Source organism: Dictyostelium purpureum (genome assembly GCF_000190715.1).
Source record: "Dictyostelium purpureum unplaced genomic scaffold DICPUscaffold_222, whole genome shotgun sequence".
In the NCBI taxonomy this organism is placed as follows: domain Eukaryota; phylum Evosea; class Eumycetozoa; order Dictyosteliales; family Dictyosteliaceae; genus Dictyostelium; species Dictyostelium purpureum.
The window spans coordinates 34,061-52,910 of NW_003519558.1; the positions used below are offsets into that span (position 1 = coordinate 34,061).

Here is an 18,850-nt window from a genome sequence, read left to right on the forward strand (position 1 = left end):
AATTAATCTATTTTGAATGAAATCTCTTAATCAGGAGGTATACTAAATTATTCTCTAAAAATCTTCACTTAAAACTGGTATATCTATTGATTTGTCACTTGGATAACCAATATTAATAGGTTCATCTAATAGTAAAGTTGAAATGTTTGATATTTTAAACATCGAAATATTATATTAATAAATTAATATTATATTTACATTTTCATTACCCTCCTTTTTTTTGTCATTTTTTTAAATTTTTTTTTTTTTTTTTTATTTTTATTTTTTAATTTTTATTTTTTATTTTTTTAATTTTTTAATTTTTATCGTGATTGAAAATGGATTGTAATAAAAAAGAAAAAAAAGATTTAGAGAACAATAACACCAATAATAATATTAATAATAATAATAATAATAATAATGATAGTTTAAAATCATATAAAAGTACTGATAGTTCAGAATTTGATTGTAATAATACACCATCAAATACACCGAGTTTGGTTTTTACATCAAATAAAGATACTAATAGCGGTGAAACTGTATTCTGGAAGGTATTTAGAAATAAATTTTTATTCAAATTAATATTTTCAAATTTCAAATTCAAAGAGTTTTTCAGCTATGATGATTTAATTGATCCATATTATATTTTTGACAAATTTAGTAATGGAGATGCTATTATTAGAGATAAAGTAAAAAGTGGAAATTATGTATTTAGAGATTTTAATGATGTAGAATTGGTCATTAGGAGATTCACCAAAGATACCAAAGAGAACAGAGAATTCTATAGACAACTATTTTCAACAAATAAATACCACAACAAAAATGATAACAACAATTTCAGCAACTATTCATTCTGGGTACAAGTATTTACAAATGAAACTAATAAAACCGCATTTCTCGAATACAATAAACTTTTTCAAATAGATAAAAGAAATATTTCAGTAAATTTAATTAATGAGAAACGTTTAAAAAAGAAGAACTTAAAACTTTTAAAGATGAAACCTTTTTTAGAATCAAATGGAGTTACAGTTACTAGATCGTTATCAATATATGATGCTATTAAAGAGTTTCAATACCCATATAAATGCAAAGAGCTCATAAAAATTTACAAGTTTATTATCGCTGAAAACTACAGACCAAAAGAAAAATACAACGATATAGTACAACAACTAAATCACCAATTAAAAATAAATCAATTTAATACTATACAATTAAAAACAACTATTCATAACATATCGCTATCAGATGATCAATATTTAAACCAATAATCCTCGACATCTCAAAGTACTATATTCAATTTATAAATTAAAATTCAATGATTCAAATCTATCTAAACCAATTGAATACTATTTATACTTTAAAGAAGGGTCAAGAGTCCAACAAGCTTTTACAAAAAGAAATTTAAATAAAAGAGAATATGAATACGTATACAATGATTATCTATACACAATTATAAATAGTGACTGTTGCATTGAATATAAAAAAGACCTAATTGAAGCAGTATCACACATGGATGATATAGATAAAATTTATATTGAAGAGGCCGTTTTTTCAAGCAATAATTTAGAACTAATCGATCTTATGTTCAAGCATTTCGAAGACCCATGTTATGATCAAGAATATCAAGCTATGATTACAAAAACCGAGGTATTAGACTACTTTTTCAATAATCATCAAGAATTAATGTTTAGTGACAATAATCCACTTTGGGTGTACGCCGACAAAAAAGTTATGGGCCATTTTGAAGAATTAATGAAGAGTATTTCAAGAAAGTTTTTTATTGAATTGAACCCAGAAGACATAGAAGATACTCCAATTAATGATATTTTCGAAAGATTAGAAAGAGCACTCAACAATCCAACACTTTATACATTTGAAAGCAACGAAGATTATCCCACAAACTCTATTAATAGATATAAATCGTATTTTTTTGAAAATTTTGATTATCCTACACAGGATTCCGCAATATCAATGTTAGAAAAGCATATAGAAAAATATGGCATTTCAGAATACTTTGATATTGAAATAATTTTAAACAAAACAGAACTCTATAACTACTGTAAATTCATATACTGGATCTTTCAAGACCTTTCAGATCAATACATTCAATCAAACATATCAAATGAGGAGTTAACAATTAAATCAGGTATAAATACAACAAATAATCAAAAGTATGAAATTAAAATCAAACGCTTTACTAGTTGGGAAGTTCTTTTATTCTATTGTGGTCGTACAAATATTTTATATCAAAACTTAAATTCAAATTCACAGTTAATGGAACATTTATTCACATACCTAAATATGAATAAAAAATTTAGAGTCAGTTTATTTTTAAATTTATTTGACCATTTATCAAAAACAGATTTAAAAACTGTATTTGTTAGGGAAATATTATTAAAAGCAGCAGATAATGGTTTATTTCCAATTTTCAAAAACCTTTTAGCCAAACACGAGTATTTATATTATGAACAAAGCGATGGCCTTTCAATAATAAACATTGATCATTTTCGTACTCTCCAATTAAAATGTATTGTCGGTGAACTCGGCTTTTTATCTAAATATTACAGATGTGGCTGATAATAATTAATTTCAAAACAATCTAATAAATTGTAAACAAACATATTTAATTTTTTTTTAAATATATTAATAATATTTTTGTGGTGTTTGTGTGGGTGACTGTTTTTATTTTATTTAAAAATCAATTTGAATTAAGAACCAACCAATAGTATTTATATTTTATTAATATTTCATTTAAAAATAATTTTAGTTGATAAAATTATTTATTTTATTTTTATTTTTAAATATTTTTTTTTTTTATTGTTTTATTTTTGATTTTATTTTTAATATTTTTATTTTAGTTGATAAAATTATTTATTTTATTTTTATTTTTTAAATATTTTTTTTTTTTTTTATTGTTTTATTTTTGTTTTTATTTTTTTATTTTTTAATTTTTAATTTTTAATTAAAAATGGATTTAGAGAACAATAACACCAATAATAATACCAATAACAATAATAATAATAATAATAATAATAATAATAATAATAATAATAATAATAATAATAATAATAATAATAATAATAATAATAATAATAATAATAATAATAATAATAGTTTAAAATCATATAAAAAACATAAAAGTACTGATAGTTCAGAATTTGATTGTAATAATACATCATCAAATACACCGAGTTTGGTTTTTACATCAAATAAAGATACTAATAGCTGTGAAACTGTATTCTGGAAGGTATTTAGAAATAAATTTTTATTCAAATTAATATTTTCAAATTTCAAATTCAAAGAGTTATTCAGCTATGATGATTTAATTGATCCATATTATATTTTTGACAAATTTAGTAATGGAGATGCTATTATTAGAGATAAAGTAAAAAGTGGAAATTATGTATTTAGAGATTTTAATGATGTAGAATTGGTCATTAGGAGATTCACCAAAGATACCAAAGAGAACAGAGAATTCTATAGACAACTATTTTCAACAAATAAATACCACAACAAAAATGATAACAACAATTTCAGCAACTATTCATTCTGGGTACAAGTATTTACAAATGAAATTAATAAAACCGCATTTCTCGAATACAATAAACTTTTTCAAATAGATAAAAGAAATATTTCAGTAAAATTAATTAAAAAGATCGGTATTGGCAATAAGAACTTAAAACTTTTAAAGATGAAAACTTTTTTACAATCAAATGGAGTTACAGTTACTGAATCGTTATCAATATATAATGTTATTTATGAGTTTAACTATTCGCACCAATTCAAAGAGCTCATAAAAATTTACAAGTTTATTATCGCTGAAAACTACAGACCAAAAGAAAAACACAACGATATAGCACAACAACTAAATCACCAATTAGAAATAAATCAATTTAATACTATACAATTAAAATCAACTATTCATACCATATCGCTATCAAATGATCAATATTTAAAACCAATAATCCACAACATACTCAAAGTACTATATTCAATTTATAAATTAAAATTCAAAGATTCAACTCGATTTAAACCAATTAACTATTATATATATTTTAAAGAAAAGTCTAGAGCCGAACAAGTTTTTATAAATAGAAAATTAAATAAATACAAACACTATAGAGATCTATTCACAGTTATAAATAGTGACGGTTGCATTGAATATCAAAAAAACCTAGTTAAATCAGAAACCATAAGTAATCCTCATAGGAGGTATTTGTTTGAGGCCGTTTTTTCAAGCAATAATTTAGAACTAATCGATCTCATGCTCAAGCATTTAGGAATCCAATACTGTCATTTTATTAAATATCTAAAGTTAATTACAAAAACCGAGATATTGGACTACTTTTTCAACAACCATAAGGAATTAATGTTTAGTGACAATAATCCACTTTGGATGAACACCGACAGCAAAGTTATTGACCATTTTGAACACCTAATGAAGAGTATTTCAAGAAAGTTTTTAATTAAGTTGAAACCATTGTCTCCAATTAAAGATATTTTCGAAAGATTAGAAAGAGCACTCAACAATCCAACACTTTATACATTCGAAAGCAACGAAGATTATCCCACAAACTCTATTAATAGATATAATAAATATATAGTTTATGGTTTGTGTGATGGGGCGCAGGATTCAGTTATATCAATCCTCGAAAAGCATATAAAAGTATATGGTGGCACAGAATACTTTGATATTGGTTTAGTTATAAAGGGAACAACATTCCAAAACAACTATAAATTCATATACTGGATCTTTCAAGACCTTTCAGACCAATATATTCAATCAAAAATATTACAAAAAGGATTTACAATTAAATCAGGTATAACGAATAATCAAAAGTATGAAATTAAAATCAAAAGCATTTATCGTTGGGAATTACTTTTATACCAATGTGGTCGTTCAAACACTTTATTCCAATTCATTATTTCAAAATCTTGGTTAAAAGAGCTTGTATTAAAGAATCTAGTCAAAAATGTAAGAGTAGGTGTTTTTTCAAATTTACTTGACCATTTACCAGAATCAGATTTCGAAAGTGAATATTTTAACGAATTATTGATAACAGCAGCAAAAAATGGTTTAATTCCAATTTTCAAAACCATTTCCACCAAAAATGAATATTTGTATTTTTCAACAAACGATAAAAGGTCTCATCCAATAATAAACACTGATCATTTTCATTTTCTCCGATCAAGATGTAGCATTGGTGATCTTAGCTTTTTATTAAAATATTTTAAACTATAAAAAAAATCAATATATCAAAAGTATCGATTATAATTCTATTGGATCTTTTATTGCTTCAAGTTTTTCTCTTGTTCCTAAAAATATCAAATTTATTTAAGGGTTTATTATTATTATGTGTTATATTTAATTAAAATAAAAATTTTGTTTTTTTATTAAATTTAATTATTTTATTATTTTATTATTTTTAATTAAGTTGTAATAAACATCTTGATTTTTTAGTTTGATAAAATTTAAATTGCAGATAGTTTTTGTAAAATTTTCATCTGAATTGTTTAAAATTTGATACGAGTCGTTGTCAAGGTAAATTTTTAATTTAGCTGGTATTTTTGGATTGTTTATTTTAAAATATTCACATTTTTTTAATATTAAATGTTGAAGATGTGGGAATGATGCTACGAATCTATTGTTGATTTTAAAATTATAACAATTGGAGATTTCAAGTATTTGGAGTGATGAAGGAAATTGATTTATTGTGAGCTGGTCTTGACACTTTATTTGTAAAGCTATTAATCTGATCGGATATTTGATCTTTGTTTTTTTCATAGTTTTAAATGATAATGCTTTTAAGGATGGAGTTATTGATTGAAAATCCATTGTATGATTTGTATAGTAGTCAGAGCTTTCGGGTGTATCTAAAAATAATAGATTTGTTAATGATGGAGGGAGTGATAGATGATTATCAATCATTGGATATATTTCGAGATCTTGAATAGAATAGTGATTATAATTAAATACCAATGATCTTGGACAATTAATGAGCCTAAGTTTAACAAGAGAGCCATTGTCCGGAAGCAGTTCATCCATTGTAATTTGGTTTATTCTATGTAACAATAGTTCTGTTATGGAGCCGGGTAATCTTTTTTGACCTAATAGCTCTTGATTATCTGATAAGTGTAATGCCTGTATTGTATCTGGTATAAAATCAGTACCTAGAAAGAAAATTTGGTCATTTCTCTTTGAGTAATAATACAAATTGGTTATTGATGTTGGTATGTATGATATGATTTGACTGGATGGTATCTCTAGAGAGGTGCAGCTTTGTGGAATAATTTCGCTAATATCTTGGTTTACACAATTTATTTTAAGAGTCTTAACTGTATTCGGTATTACATTCTTCCCTATGATTTTATTATATTCACCTATTGATAAATAGGTCAGTACATGTGGAAATACACCAGGCTCTAAGAGATGGCTATGCGAACTACCAATATCTAGATGAACCAATGAATTTGGCAATACTCCAGGATGTATAGGTTGGTTATATTCCTGAGGTAGTGCTAAATGCTTTAGGCCATCTGGTAAAGTTCCAACTTTAATTTCCTCATCAAAAGAACCACAAATAACAAGCTCTTCTAAATTAATACCATGAATAAGCTGCTGGATACTGCTGGTTAAAATAGCAGATTCTAAACTGAGACTCTTTAAGGATTTTGGCAATTTTAAATCTATTTTATGATTGCTGTTAGGTATAAATGAAAAAGATTCGACACCTTCTGGAACCATAATACTTGAACTATTATTTGGTTTACTATAATATATTGAGAATATATTTATTGTCTTTATATTTGATGGTATATTTTCTAAACACCAATCATTTGAAAAGCAAAAAATTGTAATATCTTCTATGTATTCTTTATAATTGTACTTTTCTAGTTCTTCATAACTATTGAAAATCATATATTTATTAAAGTTGTATATCCCTACATGCTCTTTAATTTTATTATTTATATATTTATTTCGATAGGTTTTAAAAAACAATTCATCCATAAAAAAAAAAAAATGAAATGAAATTAAAAAAAAATTAAACAAAAGAAATTAAAAAAAAAAAATAAAAAAAAAAAAAATTATTGAATAAAGTTAAAGTATTTTATTTATTAATTTTGAGAAAACATTAATTTTGTTAAATTGATGGAAATTTAAAATATTTTTAAAGTTGAAAAGGACATCAACTAAACATACACAGTCATCTTCATTTTGGGAAAATAATGACTTTATATATTTTCTATTTAGGTCGTTTGTATATAATGTGAGATTTGAAGCGGATCCGAAATTATTGATTGTATAGGGCACACCTTTTGCAAAATAATCTATTAATATTAAATGCTCTAGTGATGGTAATGATAATAACAATGTATCGTTGATATGAAATGATGGTGTTTTGTGGTTTTTAAAGTCACTGTCTATTTGCAATATTTCTAATGTTGGGGGCAAATCAAATAATTTTAAAAGTTCTCGATAACTCTTGAATTTCAAAGCTTTTAAACAATTTGGAAAAGTTATATTAAAACTGCCAACACATGAAAACACTAGTACTTTAAGTAAGGGGCATATTCTCTTTAGATCTATATCTATTTGCTTGAATCTAAAATCAACAATCTCTAATTTTGTTAAATAGGAGGGAAGTGTTGAATATTCATAAAGCATTGGTATAATTTTTAGATCTGTTATTGAACTATTATTTTCTGTAAGTTTGAAATCCACCACATTTTTATTATAAATAGACAACTTTTTAATATTTTTATAGCCTGCTATATAGTCTACAGTCTCTTGATCTAACCAATATAATGATAGTTTTGAATGTGAATCAGAAATACAGGAGTATATATTATTAGTAACGTTATTATCATTATCATTATAACTATTACTAGCTTTTCTTATTAGACTTGTTGCTTTTAATGATTTTGGTGATATTTTATTTTGAATATAGGTACCCTCGTAACTGATATCTAAGGTTTTAATATTTGTAATTGATTTTGGCAATGTTGATATCTTTTGTCTATATAGATATGTTAATGTTGTACAATTAGGTGGTATTATTTTAGAAAGATCTTGATTGTAGATTGATTTTATTTTCAAAGTTTCAACGGTTTCCGGTACCACTCCATCTAAAATAACAGCATCGGACGTGTTGACGGATAAATAGGTTAGTCCATGTGGAAAAATATTTGGTTTTAAAATAGTATATCTTAAATTTGAAATATTAAGAGAAACCTTTTTTATTGATGGTGGAAGAGGTAAAAAGTTTTCTGGTTTGGTGAGCGTTGATGTAATTTTTAAAACTTTTAAAGATTTAGGTAGATCTCCAAATTGGAGTTGGACATCATTTGATGGATAAATCTTTAATTCTTCTAAAAACTCTGGTAAAATGCCATCAAAACTATTATATACTTTACAACCCACTATGGACAGTTTCTTTAATGACAGCGGTAGCTTTAGTTTATTGGCATGCAACAAAACATTATATATAAAATATAATGACTCTACTCCTTCACTTATGACCAACTGTTTCTTTAAGGGTTGATCATCATCTATAAAGTACGTCCTGTTGTCTTTATTTGAATTTTGATTGTTTTTGAAATAAATGGTTTTAAAATTTGATGGAATAATTAAATCATCCAATTCCTCATTACCATTATAAACTATATTAACATTTAAATAATTTGATTTTGAATTATTTAATTTTAAGGATTTTGGAGTAGTTGAGAGATGTTGATAATATCTTAATTTTTTTAGTTGATAAAATAATTCTCTTTTAATAACTATATTTCTAAATAAAATTAAAAACAAATCCATTTTTATAAAAATTGATAATAAAAAAAAAAAAGAAATTAAGGAAAAATCCAAAAAAAAATCAAATTTTTTTTAAAAAAAAAAAAAAAAAATTTAGATTTAAATTTTATTATTCTTTATTATTATAATTTTTATATATCGAGAATCCTTTTGTTTTTCATTAAATTATAAAAAGTTAAATTTGATTTAATATTTTTATTAATTTTTAAATTATTAATCAATGTCAATTTAATTGATATTTAAATGAAAAATTTATAGGTTTTCTTGGTTGGTGAGTTTTATATAATAATTATCTAAAACAATTAAATGTTTTGTGATGAAAACCAATCAAACCATTTATTATCAATGTTGATTCCGAATCCAACTAAATCCAAAACCTGTTATAATGATATGCTTCTAAATTTTTTACATATATAATTGAAAGAGATAGAAGAAGTCTGGGAAAGAATCTTTAAACATAGATAGGTCAAAGATGGTGAGCTTATTATTATTATTGTTTTTTTTATTTCAATCTACCTTTATTCGGTAAGTGTGTTTAGTATTGTTGAAATTTCTTGTTCTGGGTGTATAATTAATTTTCTTAAACTTGGTGAAATGATATCGCTTATATCATGTCCTCTATTATTAGAGTATTGTGTAGCACATCTTTTACATATTCGCACTTTGAGACCGATAAATGAGCCAAGCTATGAAGAAGCAAATTTGGCACCAATATTTGATTAGAGTCTTATTCTTTATAAAGTTTTCCTAGTTTTAGCCCTTTGAGTGAAGAAGGAAATTTTCCTAATGCTAATGGACAATTAAATTTTTGGCCAACACTAGAAGAACCCAAGTTGGATAAAAGATGATGAAGATTATTAAACTGTACTTTATAATATTAATATTTATCTAAATGTTCTTTTATAATTGATCTAATAAAATTATTTGAATACATCCAAAATATAAAAAATTTTATTAGAAATAACAAAAAAAAAATAAATAAAAAAAAGATATTTTTTAATTATTATAATTGTGAAAAAAAAAATTTTATAATCATTTTTTGTTTATGATATTTAGAATTAATATTTCGATTAGTTTTAAAGTTTGAAAAAATAAATGGTTATTAAAGAGTTTAAGAAATCATTTTAAAAATCAAAATGAAATTTCACCAAAGTGTTAATATAAGTGTGAACAAAAAAAAAAGAAGACTGGGATTTGTTTATGGTATTGTGTTGACATAAAAATAATTTTATCTCAATCTATTAATTTTTATTTGGTATTTGAAAATAATTTTCAAAAAAATAAAATATTTGATAATTTCATTTTTTTTTTATTTTTTTTTTTGTTTTATTTTCTTTTTTTTTTCTTTTCTTGTTTTCTTTTTTTTTAAATAATTTTTTTTTATTTTTTTTTATATTTTTTATTTTTTTTTATTTTTTTTATTTTTTTTATTTTTTTATTTTTTTTGAAATTTAATTAAATTTTTTTTAATTTTGATTTTTTTGACACTTTGTTTGCAGAATGAAATTTAAACAATTGACCAATATATCGTCATTAGGGTGTACAAAAAATAACTTTCAAATATAGAATGAACAAAAGAATATTTTGATAGGCCTGGTAAGTAAAATAAATATTAATTTTAAATATTAATTAAATTAATTGTTGTTAAATTAATCATAATTTTGATATATTTATTTTTTTATTTTTTTTTATTATTTGTAAATTTAATTTCAACTCTTTTAAGTAAGTGGTTATCAATAAAAATAATGTATATTCCCAATATAATATAAAAAAAATTTATTTTTAGTGTTAATAGTGTTTATTTTATTTACTTTTCCCCCTTTTCCCCACACAATGTATTGATTTGGGAGTGGAATTTTTGAAAAATAATTCAAAAAAAAAAAATTTTAATTTTTTTTTTTTTTACTTTTTTTTTTTCTAAATTTCAATTTTTTGTAATCACGATAACACTGTGGCTAATATATTTATTTTTTAAAAATTTTTTTTAAAAAAAAAATTTTAAAAAATCAAAAAAAAAAAAAACAACTATTTTTTGATATAAAAATACCAGTGGTGTCGGTTTACATATTATTTTACAATTTTATCAAACAATCCATACAAATATTCACATATACACACATTTATTTCTCTGTAAGTTTAAATTTAAACAAATAAAATATAGTTTAAACAGATATAAAAAAGCAAAAAAAAACCACCTATTCACACACACACACAATAAAAAAATAAAAAAAATAAAAAAAAAATAAAAAAAATATTTACTAGATAACTTTTTATTAATATATAATAATTTATTTATTTTTTAATATTTTGTTTGTATTTGTCATATATTATTATTATTTCATTTGTTTCAGACATATCACACTATTTTTATTCTTTATTCTTAAAAGTGCATATTTGTTTCATTATTTATATTAATAACTGCTTTTTAATTTAACATTTTTAAAAAGAATACTAATTTTTCTTTTTTCTATTTTTTTTTCCTTCTTTGTTTTTTTTTTATTTATTTATTTATTTATTTTATTTTGTTTTATTTATATCAAAAACTATATTAAATAAATAATTTAAAAAAAAATTTTAAAATTTTAAAAAAAAAATATATTAATTTTTTATTTTAAATTTTAAATTAAATAATTATAATAATTAATTAAACACATTCAGAAACTTTAATATATAATTTTCAATTTATTTTTTAAAATAATTTATAATAAATAGTTTTTTATTTTTTTTTTCAAATTAATAGTTTATAATAAAACATAATAGTTTTTATAATAATAAATAATAATAATATTCAAAGATTTTTTTTTTATATAATAGTTAATTTAATATAATATAATATAATATAATAATAATAATAATAATAATAAAATGATGTCAACAACAAAAGCCATTAGAATAATGAATAGCTATAATAAATGTAATTTTAAAACCAATACTGCAACAGTATTATCTCAACAACCATATAATGTAATTAATAAAAGATATAATTCAACATTAAATTCCGCAAAAAAAGGCAATAACTCCAGTCTTTTAAACTCTACTACAGTAATCACCGAACCAACCATTTCAATTACCAATAAGCCAGCAGCAGATTTCACTACTATGGATACTCATATTACACGTTCATCGATTGCTGGTATTCCAGTACCAACTTTATTAGATGAAAATCAAACATTACACCAACAAAACGAATATCAAGATACTCCACCTACTACCAGTAATAGCAATAAAAATAATAATAACAAATATGATTTAGATACTTCAAAACTTTATGTCTCAAAAACTACAAATGAACTCTTATTTACATATTTAATATTAAAGGCATGTTCATTCCCAATAATTTCAAATAATGGTCAATTTTTATTTGATCTCTCTAAAAAGTAAGTATTTTTAAAATTGTTTTTTAAATTATTTTTTAATTTTAAAATTCGATTACTAATAAAATTTAATTTAATTTATAATTATAGATTAGGATTATCATTACCAGTAAATTTCTTTGTTAAACATACATTTTTTAAACAATTTTGTGCTGGTGAAACTATTAAAGAAACAGAGACATTTTCAAAGAAATTAAATAAATTGGGTATTGGTTCAATTTTAGATTATAGCATTGAAGAATCAGATATCGATGGTAGTGGATATGACAGTGTTGCCAACGTTATAATAGAAACAGTAAAGATTGCAGCACAAAACCCCACATTATCATTTTCATGCGTTAAATTCACAGGTTTAGTTTCTCCGAGCATTTTAGAAAGATTAAATCAATTAGTTTCTTCTGTTAGCGTAGATGTCACTAATTTACCGGAGGTCGCAATTAAAAATCCAATCCAATTTTATAAAGATATTTTAGCTAGCAATAGTGAATTTAAATCAATTTATACATCAGATGAAATTCGTCAATTAGAAGAATTTGTAAATAGAGCAGAGAGAATTTTCATTGAATGTAATAAATACGGTGTACCAATCCTTTTAGATGCTGAACAATCCTATTATCAAGTTGCTATTCATCAATTAGCTATGGCATTCTCCTATAAATACAACCGTGAAAAGCCAATCATTTACAACACCTATCAAATGTACTTGGTTCAAGGTATGGACATTTTAAAACAACATTTAGAAATGTCAAAGAAATTAAACTTTAAATTGGGTGCAAAGATTGTACGTGGTGCCTATATGGTTACTGAAAGTGAACGTGCTAATAAATTACATTATGAAAATCCAATTCAACCAACTCTTCAAGATACCCATAACAACTATAATGGCGCTGTAGATTTCCTCTTAAGAGAGATTAGAAATGACAAAGATTCAATGGGTTTAATGATTGCTTCACATAATGAGGACTCTGTAAAGTTAGGAACACGTTTAATTAAAGAATACGGAATTGATCCATCCAATCCAAATGTACAATTTGGTCAACTCTTTGGAATGGCTGATTTCTTAACAAACTCTATTGTTGCTCAAAAACAAAGAGTCTTTAAATACGTTCCATTTGGTCCTGTAAATGAAGTATTGCCATACTTGGTTAGAAGAATGCACGAAAATAAAGGTTTTGTAGGTAGTAATAGTGAAAAAGAACTCTATTATCTCAAAAAAGAAATTTCAAGAAGAATTTTTGGTTCAAAATAAATTATAGAAATCTTTATTTTTTTTTTTAAATATATATAAAAGTAATTACAATAATATAATCAATAATCAATAATAAAATATAATAATATAAAAAAAGAAAATTAACAAAAAAATTAAAAAATATAAAAGTTTAAAAAAAAATAAAAAATAAAAGAACTTATACAAAGATAATTTTAGATTTTTTTTTTTTCATTTATTTGTTTATTAGAATTTTTTTTTTTAATTGGTTAAAATTTCATCGGTTAAAGATATAATTGTGTAGTTAGAATAATGCAAAGATAAATAGGGTTTTTTTTTCTATTTATGAATTTTTGTAAATATTTCAAGTTAATATAATTTTTTTTTTTTTTTTTTTTTTTTTTTTTTTTTAATTTTAATTTTTTTAATTTTTTTTTTTTTTTAATATTTCATTTTTTTATTTTCCAAATTTTTTTAAAAATAAAATATTTTTTTATATATTTATTTATTTATTTCTTTAATTTATTAAATTCAAAAATAATAAAAGTAATAATAGTATAGTTAAATATTAATTATTTAAATTAAAAAATAATAATTTAATTAATTAAATTATTTTTTTTTTTTAAAATTTATATAAATAAAATATGGATGATTACGATAAAAAAAGAAAATTAGATAATAATGGTGTAGACAGATATAAACATGAAAGAGATAGAGAATATAGCAGGCGTAATTCAGGAAATTATGATGAGAAATATTCGTCATCAAGAAGAGACGATAGAAGGCATGATGACAGGTATGACGATAGAAGGTACGATGACAGAGAAAGAAGAAGAGATGATAGAAGATATGACGATCGTGATAGAAGATATGACGACAGAGATAGAAATAGAGACTATGAGAGAAGAGATGAAAGAGATAGAAATAGAGATGACAGAGATAGAAACTTTGACAAAAAAGAACAACCATCATCATCACCTCCATCATCAAATAATGGCAGTTTAGATTTACAACAGCAACATTTAAAACAACAATTAAAACAACAACAACAACAACAACAACAACAGCAAAATTCACAACCACAAACAACTACAAAGTCATCGAGATTTGATCAAAAACCAGATACTATTAATATACAGCAACAAAAACAACAACCGATTTATCAACCAGTTCAAAAGTTTGCAACATCTCCAATTCAATTCCAGCAACCACAACAGATTAAATATACAACATCTCCAATTCAGTTCCAACAAACACAACCTCAACAAACACAACAATTCTTTAAACCAGCACCACAGTTTTTACAACAAAGTCATCACCAAGCACCAATTCAGTTTCAACAGGCACCACAAACAACACCAGTGCAGGCTATTGATCCAGAAAAGTTAAAAAAAGAAAGAGAAAAAGAACAAGAGCAGTTAGAAGAAGAGATGAGAAAGAGAAGAGAAAAGGTCGAACAGTGGAGAAAATTAAAAGAGTCACAATCGACCGGTACACCGATAACAACAACTTCCACTACATCATCATCGTCGACATCAACATCAAATTCATCATCAACCATAATAACAGCACCAATTAACTCAATTATTGAACCAAAAAAAAAATGGAGCTTAGAGGAAGAGGAAGAAATACCACAGCCATTACAAAAACCAGAGGATTTGAAAAAAGAAGGCGAAGAGGAGGTAGATAATGACGATGTTGACACATTGGATGCATTTATGGAAAATTTAACTGAAGAGAAATTTAAATCAAAACCAAAATCAAAGTTAATCGATGAAGAAGAGTTAGAGGAAGAGTCTGAAGGTGAGGATGATAAAGATAAGGTTGTTAAAAAAGGGAAAAAAGAAATGTTGCAAACTGATCATAGTAAAGTTAATTACCAGCCATTTACCAAAAATTTTTATGTAGAGGTCCCCATTTTAGCAAATATGACAGATACGGAGGTGTTAGATTTTCGTTCAGAGTTGGGTGTTAAAATTACAGGTAAAAATTGTCCAAAGCCAATTCAATCATGGTCACAAGCAGGTTTAACAGAAAAGATTCATTTAATGCTCAAAAAATTCCAATATGAAAAACCAACACCAATCCAATCACAAACAATTCCAGCCATTATGAGTGGTCGTGATTTAATAGGTATAGCAAGAACTGGTTCAGGCAAAACTTTAGCATTTCTTTTACCAATGTTCCGTCATATTTTAGCACAACCCAAAACTGTACCAGGCGATGGTATGATTGGTTTAATCATGTCACCAACCCGTGAATTGGCACTTCAAATTTTTAGTGAATGTAAAAAATTCACAAAGAATCTTGGTTTACGTGTTGCTTGTATTTATGGTGGTGCTAGTATTAGTGAACAGATTGCCGATCTTAAAAGAGGTGCCGATATTGTAGTTTGCACACCAGGTCGTATGATTGATATTCTATGTGCAAATAATAGACGTATTACAAATTTAAGACGTGTTACCTTTTTGGTTTTAGATGAAGCCGATCGTATGTTTGATATGGGTTTTGGGCCTCAAATTATGTGTGTTATTGACAACATTAGACCTGACCGTCAAACAATTATGTTTTCTGCCACTTTTCCACCTAAAGTCGAAAATGCTGCTAAAAAAATACTCACCAAACCACTTGAAATTATCGCAGGTGGTCGTAGTATTGTATCATCAGATATCGATCAACACGTAGAAGTTAGACCAAGCGAAACTCGTTTCAGACGTCTCATTGAACTATTATCGCTTTGGTATCATAAAGGTCAAATTTTAATTTTTACAAATCGTCAAGAGACTACCGATAATCTTTTCCGTCAATTGGCAAGCTCACAATATCAGTGTTTGTCACTTCATGGAAGCAAAGATCAAACCGATCGTGATGAAACCATTACCGACTTTAAGAATAAGGTTAAAACTATATTAATTGCAACTCCACTTGCTTCAAGAGGTCTAGATATTAAGGATTTAAATTTGGTTGTAAATTTTGATTGTCCAGATCATTTAGAAGATTATGTTCACAGAGTAGGCAGAACTGGTAGAGCTGGAAATAAAGGTACTGCATACACATTTATAACTCCCGAGGAAGAAAGATATTCACCAAGTATCATTAAAGCTTTAGAGCAATCAGGTTCTAAAGTTCCAGACGAATTAAAAAAATTAAATGAATCTTATGATAGAAAAAGAAAAGAGGGTAAAGAGGTATTGCTTGCTCCAACAGGTTTTACTGGTAGAGGTCATAAATTTGATGCTGCTGAAGAAAATAAAAAGAATATTGAAAGAAAACAACAAAAAGCTCATTATGGTATTGACGATGAAGAAGAGGAAGAAAAAGAACCATTACCAGTTGATTCACCAACTAATGTATCACCAACAACCACAACAACCACTGGTGCAGCTAATAATAGTACTGCTACACCAACAGCATCTGCTACAACATCAACAACTGCAACAACAACAGGCGGAGTTATACCACCACCACTTGCTTCAGATCCATCATTACCAGTTGGTCAACAAGCTATAAATCAAATTCTTGGTGCAACTCAAGTGACATCATCTGAAGATGCAATTAAGGCCGCCCAATTAGCAGCCTCATTAGGTATGAAGCCAGTTATTAAACCAATTCATCCATCTATTCCATTAAATATATCACATTTCATTGAAGAATTAGAAATTAATGATTATTCACAACAAGCTCGTTGGAAAGTTACTCACAAGGTATGTATTTATTTAATTTTTATATAAAATAATTAATTTGATAATTAATATTTTTTTTTTCTTTTTTCTATTTAGGATGCTTTACTTGAAATTACCAATCTTACAAATACAACTGTTACCACCAAAGGAACTTTCTTCCCACCAAATAAAATACCGGGTCCAAATGAAAGAAAACTTTATTTATATATCGAAGGTCCAACCGACTCTTCGGTTAAAAGTGCAAAAACTGATATTAAAAAGATTCTTGATGAAGTCCAAGCCACTCACCAACAAACTGGAAAGTATTCAGTTTTTTAATAAAATCAACATAAAATTTTACATTAAAAATAATTTTTTTTTTTTTTTTAATCTTTTAAAAATTATAACAATAAAATGAAATATAAGTTTTTTATTTATTTATTATTTAATATTTTGGATTTATTTATTTTATTATTTTACATTAACCATCGCGAAATTTGTTTTTCTTTTTAACTCTCTAATAATTCTTTTTTCTCTATTTTCTTCTTTTCTCTTTTCATTTAGTTTATCTTTCTCCATTTCTCTTTTCTTTTCTCTGACCTTTTCTAAATCTTTTTCGATATAAACTCTTCTCTCCATTTCTCTTTGTTCCAATAATATTTTTTTTTGTAGTTTTCTTTCTAATTCTAATTGTTTTTTTGTAACTTTCTTTTTTTTAGTTAAAATATTATTACTATTGTTAATATTGGTAATATTATTATTAATGTTATTATTAATGTTATTATTAATGTTATTATTAATATTATTATCAATATTATTAATAGCATTAGTGTTGTTATTATTAATATTATTATTATTATTATTATTTTTATTATTATTATTATTATTTTCAGTTTTATTGTTTATGTTGGTATCTTTATTTAATGTTTCATTTTTATCTTCACTTTTATTAATATTATTATTGGAAATTGGTGGAGATGGGATTGATGACTGAGAGTTTGGTGCGAATATTTGAGAAAATGGTTGTGGTTGGTTAAGAGGGATTGCATTATTATGTACATAGTATGGATATGGAACACCAGGATAATAAAATAGTGGTGGATAAAATGGTACAAAGGTATTTGTATTTATTGGGCTCTTGGCGATAAAACTACTTTTAATGTAATCATTATTGATATTATAATTGTAGCTATTATTATTATTAAAATTATGATATTGCATTTGATTTAAATAAAAGTTATTATAGTAATTAATATTATTATCAAATGGTACAAATTGAATATTTTGATTTACATTGGCAGTATTTTGGTCATTTGGTATAAATATAGAGTTATTGTTTATAATATTATTAGTATTATTAGTATTAGTGTTGTTAATATTATTATCGATATTGTTGTTAGAGGTTATTTTGGAGCCTGACTCGCTTTCGGTATCACTTTGGTCATTATCGGAATCGCTTTCTTCGCAGTTTTTAGTTTGGTTTGTGGTTTTTGTTTCGGTATAGAGTTGGTTTGAATTATTAGTATTGTTGTTGGTGTTGTTATTATCACTGATAGAGTCAGTGTTATTTATATTACAATTATTGGTGTTATTTATATTACAGTTGATATTTGTATTTGAACAATTATTATTATTTAATGAGTTTATAAAAAACTGTGAGTTAAATATAGTTTCATTGAAAGTTAATACTGGTGTATTATTGCTACTGTTACAGTTATTAATATTAGGATTAATAATTATATTTTTATTATACAAATAATACTATTATTACTAGTATTATTATTATTAATATTACAATTCTTATTCCAATTATTAT

The 18,850-nt window shown here is 24.6% G+C and overlaps 7 protein-coding genes across 7 annotated transcripts; 4 read left to right on the plus strand and 3 right to left on the minus strand.

Moving 5' to 3' along the window:
- Positions 1-317: 317 nt before the first annotated feature.
- DICPUDRAFT_154950 (uncharacterized protein) lies at positions 318-2,556 on the plus strand (the record flags this gene model as incomplete). Its single annotated transcript, XM_003290383.1, has 2 exons — positions 318-1,090; positions 1,392-2,556. The coding sequence occupies 2 exons, from the start codon at positions 318-320 to the stop codon at positions 2,554-2,556; spliced, it is 1,938 nt and encodes a 645-aa protein (XP_003290431.1).
- Positions 2,557-2,947: 391 nt separating this feature from the next.
- Positions 2,948-5,221, plus strand: DICPUDRAFT_98688 (uncharacterized protein; the record flags this gene model as incomplete). The annotated part of the gene is made up of 1 exon (XM_003290384.1): positions 2,948-5,221. The coding sequence occupies one exon, from the start codon at positions 2,948-2,950 to the stop codon at positions 5,219-5,221; it is 2,274 nt and encodes a 757-aa protein (XP_003290432.1).
- Positions 5,222-6,361: 1,140 nt separating this feature from the next.
- On the minus strand, positions 6,362-6,550 carry DICPUDRAFT_22918 (uncharacterized protein; the record flags this gene model as incomplete). The annotated part of the gene is made up of 1 exon (XM_003290390.1): positions 6,362-6,550. A coding segment is annotated over one exon (189 nt), but the record flags the coding sequence as incomplete, so codon positions are not given.
- Positions 6,551-7,078: 528 nt separating this feature from the next.
- On the minus strand, positions 7,079-8,794 carry DICPUDRAFT_154953 (uncharacterized protein; the record flags this gene model as incomplete). The annotated part of the gene is made up of 2 exons (XM_003290391.1): positions 7,079-8,378; positions 8,481-8,794. The coding sequence occupies 2 exons, from the start codon at positions 8,792-8,794 to the stop codon at positions 7,079-7,081; spliced, it is 1,614 nt and encodes a 537-aa protein (XP_003290439.1).
- A 3,096-nt stretch (positions 8,795-11,890) lies between these two features.
- Positions 11,891-13,414, plus strand: DICPUDRAFT_37322 (uncharacterized protein; the record flags this gene model as incomplete). The annotated part of the gene is made up of 2 exons (XM_003290385.1): positions 11,891-12,168; positions 12,256-13,414. The coding sequence occupies 2 exons, from the start codon at positions 11,891-11,893 to the stop codon at positions 13,412-13,414; spliced, it is 1,437 nt and encodes a 478-aa protein (XP_003290433.1).
- Positions 13,415-15,300: 1,886 nt separating this feature from the next.
- Positions 15,301-17,103, plus strand: DICPUDRAFT_37328 (uncharacterized protein; the record flags this gene model as incomplete). The annotated part of the gene is made up of 1 exon (XM_003290386.1): positions 15,301-17,103. One exon carries the CDS (start codon positions 15,301-15,303, stop codon positions 17,101-17,103), a length of 1,803 nt encoding a protein of 600 aa, XP_003290434.1.
- Positions 17,104-17,505: 402 nt separating this feature from the next.
- DICPUDRAFT_154957 (uncharacterized protein) lies at positions 17,506-18,795 on the minus strand (the record flags this gene model as incomplete). Its single annotated transcript, XM_003290392.1, has 1 exon — positions 17,506-18,795. A coding segment is annotated over one exon (1,290 nt), but the record flags the coding sequence as incomplete, so codon positions are not given.
- Between the last annotated feature and the right edge of the window lie 55 nt (positions 18,796-18,850).